General features: G+C 35.4%; 2 protein-coding genes across 2 annotated transcripts; one reads left to right on the top strand and one right to left on the bottom strand.

The window, feature by feature from the left end:
• Nucleotides 1-2,228: 2,228 nt before the first annotated feature.
• LOC114917063 (retrovirus-related Pol polyprotein from transposon TNT 1-94) lies at nucleotides 2,229-7,064 on the bottom strand. The gene is made up of 3 exons (XM_083074133.1): nucleotides 6,770-7,064; nucleotides 2,946-3,606; nucleotides 2,229-2,838 (listed from the first exon to the last, which is right to left on the bottom strand). The coding sequence occupies exons 2-3, from the start codon at nucleotides 3,568-3,570 to the stop codon at nucleotides 2,822-2,824; spliced, it is 642 nt and encodes a 213-aa protein (XP_082930259.1). The 5' UTR covers nucleotides 3,571-3,606; nucleotides 6,770-7,064; the 3' UTR covers nucleotides 2,229-2,821.
• Nucleotides 7,065-11,350: 4,286 nt separating this feature from the next.
• Nucleotides 11,351-13,798, top strand: LOC145957830 (uncharacterized). The gene is made up of 6 exons (XM_083074234.1): nucleotides 11,351-11,470; nucleotides 11,534-11,814; nucleotides 11,897-12,545; nucleotides 12,660-12,935; nucleotides 13,526-13,591; nucleotides 13,682-13,798. Exons 1-6 carry the CDS (start codon nucleotides 11,351-11,353, stop codon nucleotides 13,796-13,798), a joined length of 1,509 nt encoding a protein of 502 aa, XP_082930360.1.
• The last annotated feature ends 4,944 nt before the right edge of the window (nucleotides 13,799-18,742 follow it).

The raw sequence follows: 18,742 nt of genomic DNA, 5'->3' as shown, positions 1-18,742 counted from the left end.
TCTTTAGCAGCATCACTTGCAGCTATATACTCTGCTTCAGTTGTTGAATCTGCAACCGTAGCTTGCTTGGGACTTTTCCAACTCACTGCACCACCATATAAGGTGAAAACATAACCTGAAATAGATTTACTGTCATCTTTATCCGATGCAAAGCTTGCATCGGTATAGCCTTTCAACATTAGTCCAGTGCCACCATAAATGAGGAATTAATCTTGAGTTCTTCTTAAGTACTTAAGAATGGTCTTAACCACTTTCCAATGTTCCTCACCAGGGTTTGCTTGATATCGACTAACTACTCCTAGTGCAAAAGCGGCGTCAGGACGTGTACAAGTCATTGTGTACATGATAGCTCCCACTGCACTAGCATATGGCACCCTATTCATGCGTGTTTTCTCTTCAAGGGTTTTAGGACAATCTTCCCTACTGAGAGTAACTCCTGTTCCTATTGGCAAATATCCCTTTTTGGAATTCTCCATATTATACCTCCTTAAAATGGTATCTATATACATAGATTGGGAGAGTCCAAGCATTCTTTTAGATCTATCTCTATGAATCTTTATTCCTAGAATATATGCTGCCTTTCCTAAATCCTTCATAGAGAATTGTTCAGACAGCCAAATCTTTGTACTTTGCAAAGATGGTATGTCATTTCCAATAAGCAATATGTCATCCACATATAGCATCAAAAAGATAATTGTGCTCCCACTAACCCTTTTGTAAACACAAGGTTCCTCTTCACATCTAACAAAATCAAAATTTTTAATTGTTTTGTTAAATTGAATGTTCCAACTTCTAGAAGCTTGTTTTAATCCATAAATGGACCTTTCTAGCTTACAAACCTTATGGTGATTGGAAGAGGGTATGAATCCTCCAGGTTGTGTCATGTACACATCTTCTTTTAGCTCACCATTAAGAAAAACTGTTTTTACATCCATTTTCCATATTTCATAATCATAGTATGCCGCTATAGCAAGTAGAATCCGAATTGATTTGAGCAACGCCACAGGAGAAAAAAGTTTCATCATAATCTATTCCTTCCTTTTGACGATATCCTTTGGCAACAAGGCGAGCCTTGTAGGTCTCAACCTTTCCATCTGCTCCAATCTTTTTCTTGTAAACCCATTTACAACCTATTGGTTTTATATCTTTTGAAGCTTCAACTAAAGTCCATACTTTGTTGATCTTCATTGATTCCATCTCGGATTCCATGGCTTCACGCCACTTCTCATGGTCCAAGCTTCTTATAGCCTCTTCATAACTATTAGGGTCATCATCACTATGATCAACCTCACATGTCATGTCATCATGGACTAATAAATTCAATCTATTTGGTGCATGATGTTCACGACTAGACCTTCTAAGAGGCACTTGAATTGTACAATCCCTTTGTACTTCATTAAGATGTTGTTGATCTTGTTCTAAAGTTGGTTCATTAACTTGTTCTTGAACTATAGTTGGTTCTTCAACCAAATTTGTTGAAGAAGGAAACATTTGCGTTAATTTCAAAACATCAAAGAAAGGTTGCTCATTTTCCATCTCATGTTCTTGAGCATTAGTTGTTTCACTGGCTTTTTGAATCTCATCAAGATCTATTTCTTTACCATGACAGCCTTCTGCAAGAAATTCCCTTTCCAAAAAGGTTGCTCCTCTTGCCACAAACACTTTATGGTCAGAAGGGTAGAAAAAAATAATATCCCATTGTTTCTTTAGGATACCCAATGAAACGACACTTTTGTGATCTTGCTTCAAGTTTATCTATTTGCAATTCTTAACATAGGCGTGACAACCCCAAACTTTAATATGCTTAAGGTTTGGTTTACGCCCTTTCCATATCTCATATGGTGTTGTTGAGAGTGATTTTGTGGGAAATTTATTCAAAAAATATGCCGATGATTCTAATGCGTATCCCCATAAGTTAATTGGAAGATCAGTGAACCCCATCATCGATCTTACCATATCTAATAAGGTCCGATTTCTTCTTTTAGATACACCATTGTGTTGTGGTGTTCCTGGAGGTGTCCACTGTGAGAGAATCCCATTCTCTTTTAGATGATCAAGAAAATCATTACTAAGATATTCTCCTCCTCTATCAGATCTTAACACCTTAACATTCTTACCAGTTTGTTTTTCAACTTCACTACGAAATCTTTTGAACATTTCAAATGATTCGGATTTATGTTTCATGAGATACACAAAATCGTATCTAGACATATCATCAGTGAAGGTGATAAAATAATAATATCCACCTTTGGCTTGAATTTTCATAGGCCCAAAAACATCTGTATGAATCAGTCCTAATAATTCAGAAGCTCTTTCTCCTTTTCCAGTAAATGGAGATTTGGTCATTTTTCCTTTGAGACAAGACTCAGAAGTTGTATATGATTCATAATCATACTGATCAAGGTACCCTTCCTTATGCAACTTGTTAATTCTTTTCTCTCCAATGTGACCAAGCCTACAATGCTAAAGATATGTTTTGTTTACTTGATCATCCCTTTTTCTTTTAACATTAGAAACATGCATAACGAGATTAAGGTTTACATCAGGCAAAACATAAATACCATGTTGGAGATAACCATTCACATATAAATTACCGCAATGATAAATTGAGCAAATGTTATTATTAAAAATAGTACGAAAACCACGTTTTTCCAACATAGAAATTGAAATAATATTCGAAATTTTTTTTGGAATATAATAACAATTGTCTAACACTAGCACTTTGCCAGTAGGCATTATTAACGAAACTGATCCTAAAGCTAAAGCAGCAGCATTTGCTTCATTCCCAACTTGAAGATTGACTTCTCCTTTCTTCAACCTTCTAGTTATCTGTAGCCCCTGCAACGTATTGCATATGTTAAAGCTACTACCAATATCTAATACCCACATTGAAGAATCAGTAACAGTTAAAGAGATCATGAAAACATTTTTCATCAATGTCATACCTTGTTTGTTTTCCTTCAGAGAATCAAGATACTTCTTGCAATTCCTCTTCCAGTGTCCCTTTTGTTTGCAATAGAAGCATTCAACATCACTTTTGTCAACCGTAACTTTCTTACGATTGGGTTTGGTCACACCACCCTTAGCTGCAAAAGGTTTCTTTTTGGGCTTAGTCTTACCTTTACCCTTTTTGCTGTTGGATTTACCAACTACCATCACAGTTCCTTTGGATTTTTCAGAAGCAATTTGATTCTCATAATCAATTAATAAGTTCAGCATCTCATGCAAATCACAATCCATTTTGTTCATGTTAAAGTTAACAATGAATTGTGAGAACGTCCCAGGGAGTGACTGTAAGATCAAGTCTTGGGATAACTCTTTTCCAAGTTTGCACCCCGACTTCTCAAGCTGTTCTATAAGACTAATCATCTTTAGAACATGGGGTCCTACTTCAGCATTAGCAGTCAATGTGGACCTAAACAAAGTTTTAGACAACTGGAATCTAGCAGTTCTACTTTGTCCACCATACATCTTCTTAAGATGATTAATAATGTCAACTTGGTCCATGTCCTCATGTTGCCTCTGAAGTTCAGAACTCATAGATGCCAAAAGGAGGCATTTGGTGCTCATGTAGTCTTCCAAGTACTTTTTATAAGCATTGGTTGCCTGTTCATCAAAGTTGGATCCAACCAACTTTCCATCAGCAAGTATAGAACGAAGTGATATAGTAGACATTTCAAGATATCTAAAAATATAAACAATAAATATGTCGAATCATATTCAAAAATTTCAAATAAAATAAAAATTCTCCCATTGACTATAAAAGCAATTTTAAGAAATTATTATTTCTTCTCAAGAAAAATAAATATCTTAAATTTATGAATAAATACTTGGTTGTCAAGACATTTTTCCATACATCTTTTAAGTCATATAATTTTTATTTTATTTTATAATATACTAAATAGTCCCCTGGTTGTCAAGTCGCTCTTATTAGTATCCTTAGATTAATTTTATACTCTCCTAGGTTGTCTAGGCACTTAGTATAAATTAATTTCAAATTCGCATCTTATGCAATAATTAATCACAAGTCCCCTGGTTGTCAGGTCGCTCCTATTAGTATCCTTAGATTAATTTTATACTCTCCTAGGTTGTCTAGGAACTCAATATAAATTAATTCTAAATTCGCATCTTATGCAATAATTAATTACAAGTCCCCCAGTTGTCAGGTCGTACTTAATAATTAATATACACCTAATATACTATATAAAAGGTTTAAAAAAAATAAAGAACCGAAACTATTCTAAATAATTAATTTGAACTATCAAATTTCTCATAATAAAATATTAACCAATTAATATTTTACGATTCTGAATATGTCATTGAATTGGAAACCCATGAATTTAAAATATGTTAACATAACAAACTGTTTGTTAATAAATTCCTAATCCGTGGAAAGTAATTTTTTAACTCGGAAACGGAAAACATGATATATCAATCATACGCTATGTCATTAAATTAATGCCTAATCCATGGAAAGCAAATTTTTAATTTTTAAATTCGTAAACAGGGAACATAATATAACAAACATTTTAGGCTAAAACTCTATTTGGTCCCTTATAATTTTTTTTTGTTTCAATTTAGTCCCTCATTAATTTTTGGTCTCAATTTGGTCCCAAACTAATTAATTGGTTTCAATTTAGTCCTAAATTAATTAATTGGTTTCAATGCAGGACTTTCCGTCCAAATTGCTTTAACGGTGTTAACTTTTGGCCACGTGGACGCCACGTAGATGCATACGTGGCATCCACGTGGATGAGAATATTTTTGAAAACACCTGGACCCAGAACGGTCCGTTCTGAAACCGGAACGGGCCGTTCTGGATGCACTTTTGATGTGTTAATTTTGCATCCGGAACGGCCCGTTCCAAGTGCAAAATTAACACACCCAAAATGCACCAGAACGGCCCGTTCCAGTTTCAGAACGCGCCGTTCCGGTTTTATTTTATTTTTTTATATATAAAATATTAATAATTTTATAAAATATATATTATTAATTATATATTTTATTTTATTATGTTTATCTTATTAATTTTTATCATTTTATTCCTTTAATGTTAAATAAGTTGCAAAAAATTATAAAGTGATATTCTTTTTATCTTATTAATTATTATATTTTTTAATAAAATTAATTAAGAATATTGGTTTAATTGCATTTTTTATCCCTCAAGTATTACAATTGTGCAGTTTTGTGATCTCCAAGATTTTAATTGCATAATTTTAGTCCTTAAAGAATTGCAATTGCGCGATTTTGGTCCTTCAATTTTTAATTGAACAATTTTAGTCCCTCAAATATCATAATAATATGATTTTTGTTTCTCCCATTAAAAATTAATAATTTTAATATATATATATATATATAATGTTTTAAAATTAAATAATTATTTATCTATTCAAATTAACGTATATTATAATTTTCGATATTATATCAATAATATTATTAATATATTTATAGATAAACTAATAATTTGATAAATATAACTTGTTATATATTAATATACTTTTACAAAAATATAAGTATATTAATTAGAAATATATATCTGATCTTATATATTTATATTTTTGTAAAAGTATATTAATATATATTAAGTTATATTTATCAAATTATTAGTTTATTTATAAAAAGGGTAAAAATATTATTGATATTAATTTATCAGTAATATTAAAATACTAATAATATATAAATTTTATTTATTTAGTAATAGTAAATATATATCATTTGATACATTAAAAAAAATACGTTAATTTAAATAAATAAACAATTATATAGTTTTAAAACATTATATATATATATATATTAAAAATTTAAAATTATTAAATTTATAATGAGAAAGACTAAAATTCCACAATTATTATATTTGAGAGATTAAAATTGTTCAATTAAAAATTGTGAGACTAAAATTACACAATTATAATTTTTTAAGGACTGAAATTACTCAATTAAAACCTTAGAGATCAAAATTACATAATTATAATATCAAAAACACAATTAAGTAAAGAATATTTTATTCACAGTTCTGGAACGGGCCGTTCTGAAACCAGAACGGCCCGTTCTGATTTCAAAACGGGACGTTTTGAAAGCAGAACGGCCCGTTCTGATTTCAGAACGGATCGTTCTGCTTCACTGGTGGTGTTTTAATTTTGCAACCAGAACGGCCCGTTCCGGTTTCAGAACGGGCCGTTCCGGGTCTAGGTGTCTTAAAAAGAATTTTCTCATCCACGTGGATGCCACGTATGCATCTACGTGGCATCTACGTGGCCAAAAGTTAACTCCGTTTAAATAATTTGGACGGAAGTCCCACATTGAAACTAATTAATTAATTTGGGAATAAATTGAAACCAATTAATTAATTTGGGACCAATTTGAGACCAAAAATTAATGAAGAACTAAATTGAAACAAAAAAAAAATTATAAGGGACCAAAATAGGGTTTTAGCCAACATTTTATTATTATTCAATTCGTGAATTCAATTCAGGCATTATGCGAATTGTGTGACATTCACTTGCAGTATTCAATCATAAATAGACACTATTCGCAAACACAGAAAAATGAAATTGTTGTATATGCAAATCGTAAAAACAACAATATCACATATAAGGTTTCAGAAATCTATTAACTACTAACAGTGTAATATATAGCATAAAAACAAGCTCTGGTACCAATTAAAGTTCAATCATGTTCTAAATATGTGTAGTGGAAATAAAAAGATCTACTTTATGCTAAAACCACAATGATAATTAATAAGATATTTATGAAAGCAAATAAAGTTTACCCGTTTGAAGTCTGAAATTTAAAACATTTCCTTCAAAATTATGAAGGTCCCACGTGTATCCACACTGAGACTAATCTTTGCTTGTCAACCTCTTGACTGAGCAATTTTTCAGCACAGGATATAAGAGAGAAAAGAACTAATTTTCTTATAGTTTCTCTGTGTATTTTTCTCCACAGTGGAGCTATATATTTATAAATATGTAAACATATCTATTCACTTAGCAACAATTTCTATATCCTATCTTCTAAGAAATAGGAATTATCAAATATCCAAAAGAAATTAGTTTTTATCTTTTCTTATCAAAGCCACTTTTGACTAGGTCAAAATTCAAATTGAATCTTTCAATTTGAAATTGAAAAACTGACGTGCTTTTCTATCTTAATAGAAACAAATATTAGTTATATTTTGATGCTAGTCAAAAAATAAATAAATAATATTTTACTAATCAAGGTTGGCGCCTAATCAAGGTTGGCGCCTAGCAACACTCCTTAACGTCCGGATAGTATGAAATAATATTTTCAAGAACCTTTAGAAGATTAACATAAAATTTTCTTCCATCATTTTACAGCTCTAAATTAACTTTAGAATATGGTTTAATTGTCAAATTCTAATCAGTTAACATATAATGAAAAATACAAGAAAAACTCCTTTTTCTTTATTATTTCAATTGCCTTGGCCAAGGTTCGTATTTTCATTATAAAGCTCAAACTCATTACCAAGAGTCGATGGATCCCTTCTTGATTAATCATTTAATTCTACAAGAATTTAATTACACCTAATAATCATTCAACTAACACCTTTAGGTATTAGGTGTCCAAAATCAAAGTATAATAAATATCTTGTTAATTATTATGATAATCTCAAGTCTAAGAAAATTATATATTTTTTCTTAAGAATTTCCTATTGACAAAATTTTAAAGTAATACATAACCATTAGGAATTCTCCTTTATAGAGTCTGTTCAATAGTCATATCCCTATATGCACTATTTATATGAGTAATTTAATAAATGAGATCTATTAATCTCTATCCAATAAAGACTATTACACATCTATGTGGATTAATGATGTCCTATCCTCAATAGTCCTACGATCAAGAACAATTTAGATTAAAATTAAAAAAGACTTGTTTTTCTCATTATTATAATCTCTATTATAAAAAAGGAAGTCTTTAATTTTAATCAAGGACTTTATCATATTAATTATTTTTCATAATCAATAAACATGAAAATAAAGTACAATCTTATTAATGCATATAAGATAGATTGGATCTTGGACATACATCTTATTCCCAACAACATATTAACATTATCTATTCCGGTAATTAATTTTTTTAAAATTTATTTAGTATATTTTTATTTTTATTTATTTATTTGGGCGAAAAAGCCATAAATGACGCATTATTCATAATGATATCGTGTAACCTTTTCAATTCAAAAGAATCCAAATTTCAAGGCAGAGACAGACGGAAAGTAGAGGACACTTGACAAAACATTCATTTTCCTTTGGGATTTGAGTATTTCTCTTTCTTGAGACAACATGTTAATTAGTATTGTGACATTGACAAGAGAGAAGTGCTAATTAAAATTGAAAATAATATATATATATATATATATATATATATATATATATATATATATATATATATTTTTTTTTTTAATTATTTTAATAATGGCCAATGCAAGTTGGGGCTGTCATTTTTGTCATTTTTTTGGTCGATGGATGTTTGTTGGCATTTCTCATCATCATGTATCCCAGTCAATGATATATCCCGACCTTTTCTATCCCACATCAGATCAAAAATCGAATAATGATTCTATGAGACATGGTTACACCTTTCTCATCATACCACTCTCGACCACTTCACATCTAATATATATTTCTTCCTTTTTCTGTCAAATTATAAGTACTACTTTATCCAAATTAAGTAAGAATGGTTAATTAACTAAATGAAGCTTTAATAACAGTTGAATGATACAACTGAAGGTTTATATGGAAATTCTGATGATCAAATTGATGGTCCAAACTTTTAGTTATCTGTCCATGCACTCTTCACTTTGTCAATATTATAAATTTTTTTATCATTATCTTATTTTTAAAATAATATATATATATTTTTAAATTTTTAGTTACTATATTTAAAATAAATAAATAAATATAAATATTTTATTTTTGATATTTTATAAATTTTTTTACTATTCAATTTTATTATAATTTTTTTCAGAATAATATTTTAATTATTATGATATATGTGTGTGTGTGTGTCTTCTTTTCTCCCCTCACTCTCACCCACTCTCTTCTCTTCACTATTTCATTCCTTCACTCTCTTCTCTTCACTATTTCATTCCTTTACTCTCACTCACTCAAACTCTCTCTTTTCCCAACTCTCACTCACTATCTTGTTTCTTTTCCTCAAACCCTTGCTATCTTAAGGTGGTGCTGTTGAGTAGGTGATTCGGAGCTCTTGTTCTCCTCTTTAGTTGCTCAAGTTTGTTATTCTCCGTTCGTTCAAGCTTCTCTTTCGTTCTTCTCTTCCTGGAGCTCGGATCTTCGTACCGAGATAAAGGAAGCTAGGTCTATGGCTGTTTGGGTTGGAAACGAGTTCGTAAACTCATGGTGTGGCTGATTATTCGTTGATTGATGAGCTGTGGTGATGAATATTCATTTTCGGGGTTTTTGGGGTTGAGTGAAAATTTGGGGATTTCATTGTTTGTGATTGCATGTGTAAAAAGGTGGTGTTTTTGAGCTGTTTGGTGAAAATGTGGTATTTTGGCTGGTTTGCATGTTGGTTTTCTAGTTGTTTATGCAAGTTTTTGAAGAAATTTTTGAACTTGGTGAGTTGCTGCTGAGTATCACGCAGGACGTAGTTCTTCGCGCCGAGCGCGTGACCACCAGAGGGCTCCATTTGGGCAAGCCCGCCAGGCGCAAAGATGTATGCGCCAGGCGAGCTTGAGAGTGTGAGCATCTGGATGGCCCACGCCGGGCGTGGTGGGATTGCGCTAGGCGCGATATTAGTGTGTGACACGTTTTTGGGATTTCTAGTGTAACGCCGAGTGTGACTACGTCTCGCCGGGCGTGGAGACTCCCTGGAGGTCTCTGCTAGAGGTGGCGCCGGGCGCAATTGATATTGCGCCAGACGTGAGACTTTGGGAAAGTCTCTGCTTACTCTGTGCCGAGCGCAGGTTCACACGCCGGGCGTGTGAGACCTTCTGAGGTCTCTGCCTCCTAGCACGCCAGGCATAATGGGAATTGCGCTGGGCGCGCTTAGCCTTGATGCTCTCTGGTTGTGCCACGCCGGGTGCAACCATGAGCGCACCGGGCATAGAGATGATATTTGATGTTAAGCTGATATGTGTAGAAATTTGCTAATAGATATGTTGAGCTGAGTTGTAGATGTTAAATATTGTTGTGCTAACTAGTTGATAATGCTGAATTATGATGTTGAGCTGTAGTTGATGTATATTGCTATGCTGTAGGTTGTTGAGTTGAGTTGTATGCTGTTATTGCTGCTATGCAGTGTTGTGCTCCATGCTGATAAGAGCTGTTGTAGGCCGTAAGGCTGAGCTGTTGATCACTAAGACTAGAGGAGATGTTTTCGAAATTTTCCTCATCCCATTGTGTGGATGCAGCGGCTGTGGTGCTCTTAGAGCCCAATTTGTTGGAAACCCTCCCTGGAAAGCTGACCCTTGGAGTGGTAACTAGCTGTTCTCCTCTAAGTTCTTAGTGGTCCCATGTGTGGGCAAGATCGAGGCACACGTGTACAAAGCGACCACGGTATAGGGGCCAGGTCGAGCTATACCGATTACAAGCGACCAATACTAACTGATATGCGTGACGACGCATTGTGTGACTATTGCTGTTTACTGCTATTATTTGCTGAATGATGTGAGATGTATGTTGTGATATATTATAAGCTGATGTTGTTAAGCTGGTTGATGTGCTAATAGATGTAGCTGTTTACCATTCATATATGTAAATATATGTATGTTGATTCTTTTCACTAGCTTACCCTTTGTTGTTTCCATGTGGTTTGGACTGTGATGATCATACTATGTATGGGAGCAGAGTAGGGTTAGGTTGGTGTGCTGAGGAGGGTTTGCAGCTGACAAATGGCGTTTGATCATTTTGTTGTATTTAGCTACTTAGTATAGCTATACTGGGTGTATTTTGTACACTCTGACACCTTAGCCAGATTTGGACCTTGTATATATATATATATATATATATATATATATATATATATATTCTAAACGTTATATGTATATACTTGTTCTATTCTATGTGGTGTGCTGTGCTGCGTGTAGTGCCCAATCGGGTCGTTACACTTTAGTGGTATCAGAGTAGTTCGAGTCTAGTGGACACTCTGTGGGGGTGGTTCCTTTAGGCTTTTGTTGTGCTGAGCTCTGTATTGTGTTGCTTTGCTGCGTTGTTTTACTGTGCTGTTGATTGTTATTTGGTTTAGTTATTGTATACTAAAGATGCTGTTACTTTTGTAGACAATGACTAGAACCAATGAGCAGATAGCTCGTGCCATAGAGATGATGGCTATGGCTATGCAGTAGCAAAATGCTTATTTTGCTAGGATGGAGGCTGATAGAGCTGCAGCTCGTGCAACAAGGCCCATGGGGTCACAAGAGAGCATGGATTTTGCTGAGTTTCGAAAATGCCATCCTCCACAGTTCAAGGGAGATGCAGACCCAGAGGTAGCTGACCACTAGATCTGTGAGCTGGAGAAGAACTTCACTGTGTTGGAATGTTCTCAAGAGAGGAGGCTGGCATATGCTGTCTACATGCTGGTTGGGGAGGCTGAGCATTGGTGGAGGGGTACTCACCATATGCTTACTGTTAGAGGAGTGGTTGTTGACTGGGAGTGCTTCAGGAGAGTGTTCTTGGAGAAGTACTTCCCAGAGAGCTTGAGGCACGCCAAGGAGGTTGAGTTCATGCGATTGCAGCAGGGTGGGATGACTGTATCGGAGTATGCGATGAGATTCGAGCACTTGGCTCGTTTCTATTTGCAAGCTATTTCTGAGGCTTGGAAATGCATAAAGTTTGCTGAGGGTTTGAAATAGGAGTTGAAAAGGGTGGTGGTGCCTATGACCATCACTGAGTTTCCGGCCTTAGTTGAGAAGGCAAAGATTTGTTGAGCGGTTGGAAGGTGGCAACCATGTGACTAGGACTTTTGAGGGACCAACTGGGTCCAAGAGAGGTGGAAATCAGAGGAAGCAATATGATAGGCCTCAACCACAACAAGGAGGTCCTGTCATTAGGAAACCTTCTGAGGCTGCTAGAGGAGGGAGGCAGGGTGGAGGTGCCACTCTTAGATGTTACAGGTGTGTTGGACCCCATTTTGTCAAGGATTGTTCACACACGGAGAGCCGGTGTTTCAAGTGCCATCAGATGGGTCATGAGTCGACCATCTGTCCTGCCAGAAACAGACCGGAGAGAGATGCTCAGAGGGGTGGTGCCCAGAGAGGCGATGTTCAGAGGGGTGACAGACCTACTACAACTGGTAGAGTATTCGCTTTGACTGGGGCTAAAGCTTCTACTTCCTCAAATCTTGTGAAGGGAAAAGGTAGAGCTGCTGGTAAGGATATGATGATTCTTTTCGACTCTGGTGCTTCTCATTCTTTTATATCTTATGCTTGTGTTGCTATGCTGGGTGTGCCGGTGTGTGATTTGGGGTTGAGACTGCTTGTGTCGACGCCCGCTTCTGCTTCGGTAGTTACTTTTGAGCTGTGTGCTGGTTGTCCGATAGTTGTGAATGAGAAGAGGTATAAGGTGAATTTGATTTGTTTACCTTTAGTGGATATTGACATAATCTTAGGGATGGATTGGTTGTCTGCCAATCGCATCCTTATAGATTGTGCCAATAGGCGGTTGATCTTTCCTCAGGTGGAGGATGAACTGTTGATTTCAGCTGGCCAAGCTGAGTCATTGTTGAGGGGTGGAGCAGAGTGTTGTCTTCTGCTTGCTGCCATAGGTGTGGAGACCGAGAGGGTCATTGCGGAGATTGATGTGGTGAGGGATTTTGCTAAGGTGTTCCCTGTGAGGTGCCTGGGTTACCTCCTGTTAGGGAGATGGAGTTTAGCATTGACTTGGTTCCAGGTGCGAGGCCAGTGTCAGTGGCTCCCTATAGGATGGCCTTTGCTGAGCTGGTTGAGCTGGAAGGTTAGTTGGAGGACTTGTTGGAGAAGCAGTTGGTGCGGCCGAGTGTATCGCCGTGGGGTGCTCCCGTGTTGTTGGTGAAGAAGAAAGATGGAGGTAGTCGACTTTGTGTGGATTACCGGCAGTTGAACAAGTTGACCACTAAGAACAAATATCCACTTCCCCGGATAGATGACTTAATGGATCAATTGAGGGGAGCATCGGTTTTCTCCAAGATTGACTTGAGGTCAAGTTATCACCAGATCAGGTTGAAGGAGGGTGACATACCGAAGACTGCTTTTAGGACTAGGTATGGTCACTACGAGTATGTTGTGATGTCGTTTGGTGTGACCAACGCCCTGACAGTGTTCATGGATTACATGAATAGGATCTTCCGGCCCTTCTTGGATAAATTTGTGGTGGTGTTCATTGACGAAATCCTTATTTATTCAAGGACCCCGGAGGAGCATGGTGAGCATTTGAGGTTGGTACTAGAGATTTTGAAGGTGATGCAGCTGTACGCTAAGCTTTCAAAATGCGAGTTCTGGTTGGATGAGGTGAAGTTCTTGGGACATGTGATCTCAACTGAGGGGATTGCTGTTAATCCGGCTAAGGTGGAGTCGGTGTTGCAATGGGAGCGTCCAAGAACTGTCACTGATACTCAAAGTTTTGTGGGTTTAGTGAGTTACTATCGAAGGTTCATTGAGGGATTCTCCAAGATAGTAGCGCCTCTAACCCAGTTGACAAGAAAGGAGCAACTGTTCATTTAGACTGATGCTTGTGAGCGGAGTTTTGAGGAACTGAAGAGGAGGTTGACTACTTCTCCTGTGCTGGTGTTGCCCGACTCTGGTGAACCTTTTGATGTGTACTGCGATGCTTTTCACTAGGGTCTGGGGTGCGTGTTGATGCAAAACAGGAAAGTGGTGGCATATGCTTCAAGGCAACTGAAGAACCATGAGAGGAATTATCCCACTCATGACTTGGAGTTGGCAGCTGTTGTTTTTGCCTTGAAGATATGGAGACATTATCTGTATGGTGCTCGGTTCAGCATCTTCAGTGATCACAAGAGTTTGAAGTACTTGTTTGATCAGAAGGAGCTGAACATGAGGCAGAGGCGGTGGATGGAGTTTCTGAAGGATTATGATTTCTAGTTGATGTATCATCCTGGTAAATCCAATGTTGTAGTCGATGCGCTGAGTAGAAAATCCATCCACATGTCTAGTATGATGGTGAAAGAGCTGGAGCTGGTGGAGGAGTTTAGAGATCTGAACCTCTGTGTGGTGTTAGCTCAGGATCACATTAGTTGTGGGATAATTACCATAACTAGTGAGTTCTTGAAGCAGGTTGGATAGAAGCAGTTGCAAGATGTTGAGCTGGTGAAGCTTCTTGGTTTGCTGGGTATTGAGAAGGCTGTTGGTTTTGAGCTGGGTGAAGATGGAATCTTGAGGTTCAAGGACAGAATTTGCCTACCTCAGGATGCTGAGCTGAAGAAAGTTGTGTTGGAGGAAGGCCACAAGAGCAGACTTAGCATACATCCTGATATGACTAAGATGTACCAAGACCTCAAGAAGACTTTCTGGTGGTCTGGTATGAAGAGGGAGATAGCTGAATATGTGGCGGCTTGTCTGACCTGTCAGAAGGCGAAGGTGGAGGATCAGAAGTCGAGTGGTTTGATGCAACAGATGGAGATTCCGGAATGGAAGTGGGATAACATTATTATGGATTTCATTGTGGGGTTGCCTAGGTCGGCTAGGAATAGTGATGCTATCTGGGTGATTATTGATCGGTTGACCAAGTGTGCACATTTCTTGCTTGTCAACATCAAGTGGTCCTTGGAGAAGTTGACACAGTTGTATATGAGGGAAATAGTACGATTGTGCAGGGTGCCTTCCAGTATTATTTCAGATAGAGACCCGAGGTTCACTTCCAGATTTTGGCAGAGTCTACACCAAGCCTTAGGCACGAAACTGAAGCTGAGTTCTGCTTATCATCCGTAGATGGATGGTCAGTCAGAGAGGACAATCCAGTCCTTGGAGGATCTACTGAGGGCTTGTGTGTTATACCACTTGGGAAGCTGGGAGGAGGTCCTACCGCTGGTGGAGTTCACGTACAATAATAGCTTTCATGCTAGTATTGGGATGGCGCCGTTTGAAGCCTTGTATGGCAGGAGGTGTAGGACTCCTCTGTGTTGGTATCAGGATGGTGAGTCAGTGGTTGTGGGACCGGAGTTGATCCTACAGACTACTAAGAAGGTGAAACTGATTCAGGAGAGGATGAAGACTACTCAGAGTAGGCAAAAATCGTATGCTGATAAAAGGCGTAAGCCTTTGGAGTTTGCTGAAGGGGAACATGTGTTTCTGAAGGTGATCCCGACTTCTGGTGTGGGTAGACCACTGAAGGCAAGGAAGTTGACACCGAGGTTTGTTGGTCCCTATCAGATCATACAACGTGCGGGTCCGGTTGCTTATCGGTTGGCCTTGCCACCGTCTCTTTCAAACCTACACGATGTATTTCATGTATTCCAGCTGAGGAAGTATGTTCATGACCTTGGTCATGTGGTGGAGCTAGATGATGTGCGGGTGAAGGAGAATCTGACTTTTGAGAAGTTGCCGGTAGTTGTGGTTGATCATAAGCTGAAGGAGCTGAGGGGCAAGTCCATTGCTCTGGTGAAGGTGTTGTGGGATGCAGCTACTGGTGAGGCTAGTTGGGAGGTTGAGCAGCAGTGTAGGGAGTGATATCCGTTTCTTTTCCCAAGTAAGTCTATTTTCGGGGACGAAAATTCCTGTTGTTGGGGAGGTTGTGAAACCCTTTCTCTCTCTCTTTTCTCCCCTCACTCTCACCCACTCTCTTCTCTTCACTATCTCATTCCTTCACTCTCACTCACTCAAACTCTCTCTTTTCCCAACTCTCACTCACTATCTTGTTTCTTTTCCTCAAACCCTTGTTGTCTTAAGGTGGTGCTGTTGAGTAGGTGATTCAGAGCTCTTCTTCTCCTCTTTTAGTTGCTCAAGTTTGTTATTCTCCATTCGTTCAAGCTTCTCCTTCGTTCTTCTCTTCCCGGAGCTCGGATCTTCGTACCGAGGTAAGGAAGGCTAGGTCTATGGCTGTTTGATATGCGTGACGACGCATTGTGTGACTACTGCTGTTTACTGCTATTATTTGCTGAATGATGTGAGATGTATGCTGTGATATATTATAAGCTGATGTTGTTAAGCTGGTTGATGTGCTGATAGTTGTAGCTGTTTACCATTCATATATATGTATGTTGAATCTTTTCACTAGCTTACCCTTTGTTGTTTCCATGTGATTTGGACTGCGATGATCATATTATGTATGGGAGCAGAGCAGAGTTAGGTTGGTGTACTAAGGAGGGTCTATAACTGGTAGATGGCATTTGATCATTTTGTTGTATTTAGCTACTTAGTATAACTATATTGGATGTATTTTGTACACTCTGACACCTTAGCCAGATTTGGACCTTATATATATATATATATATATATATATATATATATATATATATATATTTAAAATTTCAAATGTTTAACATAAGTAATTATATTAATTTTTTAATATATTATGAATGAGTAAAAGAAAGAGAAAAAAAATTCAAAAAAAAAATCAAAAAAATAAATTACGGCAAATAAAATCTGCACAGATAGATAAGATCTTATCTCCTAGTAACTAAAAATTAATGCATGATTAAATTCTAAGTAAGTTTTAAATAAATAATAATAAAAATAAAAAAGTAATCATTACAAACTGTTATAAATAGGTCATGGGTGAGGGAACATGGAATTAAAAAAAAATTGAGAAGAGAAAAAGAAAAAATATTACGTAGAGAAAGAATATTAAGAAAGAAGAGAGAAAAAGAAAAGAGAAAAAGAAAAAAAATATATACAATTTTAGAGTACCTTTAAGTCATATTATTTTCTTAATAAGGTAAGGAGGAGGAGACCTTTATCCTTTTAAATTTTATATATTATTATGTTTGTTTATATTATATTATATTTATATGTATTTACTTAGTGAGGTGTCTCTAACTTCATTTACTTACTTTATCTAAGATATTTTTTACTCGTAATAATTAATAAGATATTCCTAATTTATGTTATTTAATTATTTTATAATATTTATCACTTTCATTTACTAAATTAATATTTTTTAATACATTCCACTTTTCTAAACTATATTATATTACATTTTAAATTATTAAAAATACTCAAACTTATTTAGTTTAATTATTTTTATATTAATATTAACAATAATATAGTTTTGTTAAAATATTCTAAGTTTGTCTTGTTATTATTTCTTCACGCGTTATAAAAATAAATATTATTCTATGGTCATAAGGAATAAAGTTTAAATTAATTTATAGTTGAAAGTTTGACTTTGGAGATTTAAATGAGTAAGGACTTAAGATGAAATGTCATTTTGTTGATTGATATTATGATAATATTCATTTATCCTAACTAGTCACTATATATTAAAATAATTCAAATTTTATTATAACATGAAAACCTAATATATATATATATATAATGTTATCATAAATAATTATGTACATTCTATTAAATTATTTGTATTTATTGGATATTTGTTCTCACTTCTTATTTTTTTTGTTAAAAATGAATTAATTATAATACAAAATAGATGGATTTACTCGCAATTCTAAACCCTTTTCTTTCAGTGATATCAATAGTATTTTCTGGGACAAATTGGATATATACCATACAACATGCATATAAGTGTAAAACAAGTATACAAATATAATATAGTATAAGTAAATTAATCAAACAAATGACAAATATACGACCCAAGTTATTAGTCAAACAACATCTATACAAAAGTTACACAAAAGTAGCACCACCAAACATAACCAAATGTACTGTCACTTGCATGATGACCTCCTACTGCACATCACCTTAGGCTTATTTGTACTTTACTCTCACAGTAAGTATATATAACCATCACAATTTCAACCACATGAAAATAGATAAAGGTAAGTTAGATATCCAAAAAGGATCAAACATACAACAAGTATAGGAGAATACAATTATATCAGGGACACCAACATGTAGACCAAGCAAACAACACCTCATGACTTAGGTCATAAAACCCATCAAATTAACATCAACATGTTTGAAAGTTCAACACCCAGGCAATTCAAACATGCATCACAACTATATCATACAACATGGTATTCACCCAATGCATATGAACAACATCAATCAACACCACATCATATGCATAAATCACAACTAATGCATCATCAAACATTATCACCTGCGGAGATCTCCTAACACGAACAGTTTAAGTGATTTAACCTTACTGAACCAACCTGATAATTTTCATTCTTCATGCACCCGCTAGACCGACAATTAAATTGGGATACCAATCTCTATCCTTTAATTTCTTGGGTGTCACCACTTAAATTAAGAAACTTCAATTTCACCGTCTAGACTAGTATAGCTGGATATGAACGTATCACAACCTTGAAATGCACTACCAAGTCATTTGTGGGATTAACTCACTAACTATCCTTGAAGTACCTTACAATCTTTCCAATAATTAGTTAAGGATTTTTAATACACACTATATAGTGATACATTACTTGTTATTAAAAATTACTTTTACTTATATTATAGATATAATATATGTTAATATATTATTAAAAAAAAAGTATATATAGATTACAACAACACCCAATATATCTTGTTAAATTCATTCAAAATCAATACTAAAATTATATATAACTATATGTCAAATAAATTTATATTTACATACAATATATTTATTATATTTATAGTGAGATTTTTTTTTATGTTATC

The sequence above is a fragment of the Cajanus cajan genome, chromosome 5 (assembly GCF_000230855.2).
Source record: "Cajanus cajan strain Asha chromosome 5, NIPB_CcT2T_4, whole genome shotgun sequence".
NCBI lineage: Eukaryota > Viridiplantae > Streptophyta > Magnoliopsida > Fabales > Fabaceae > Cajanus > Cajanus cajan.
Note: the sequence above shows the minus strand (reverse complement) of the source record. Positions and strands in the feature narration are given on the sequence as shown.

Excerpts from the sequence above, each read along its gene's own strand:
- LOC145957830 (XM_083074234.1), top strand. The coding sequence starts at position 11,351 with ATGGAGGCTGATAGAGCTGCAGCTCGTGCAACAAGGCCCATGGGGTCA. Across the intron at positions 11,471-11,533 it reads AGGGAGATGCAGACCCAGAG|AGGAGGCTGGCATATGCTGT; the intron begins GTAGCTGACCAC and ends TGTTCTCAAGAG. Across the intron at positions 11,815-11,896 it reads GAGGCTTGGAAATGCATAAA|GCAAAGATTTGTTGAGCGGT; the intron begins GTTTGCTGAGGG and ends TTAGTTGAGAAG.
- LOC114917063 (XM_083074133.1), bottom strand. The coding sequence starts at position 3,570 with ATGAGCACCAAATGCCTCCTTTTGGCATCTATGAGTTCTGAACTTCAG.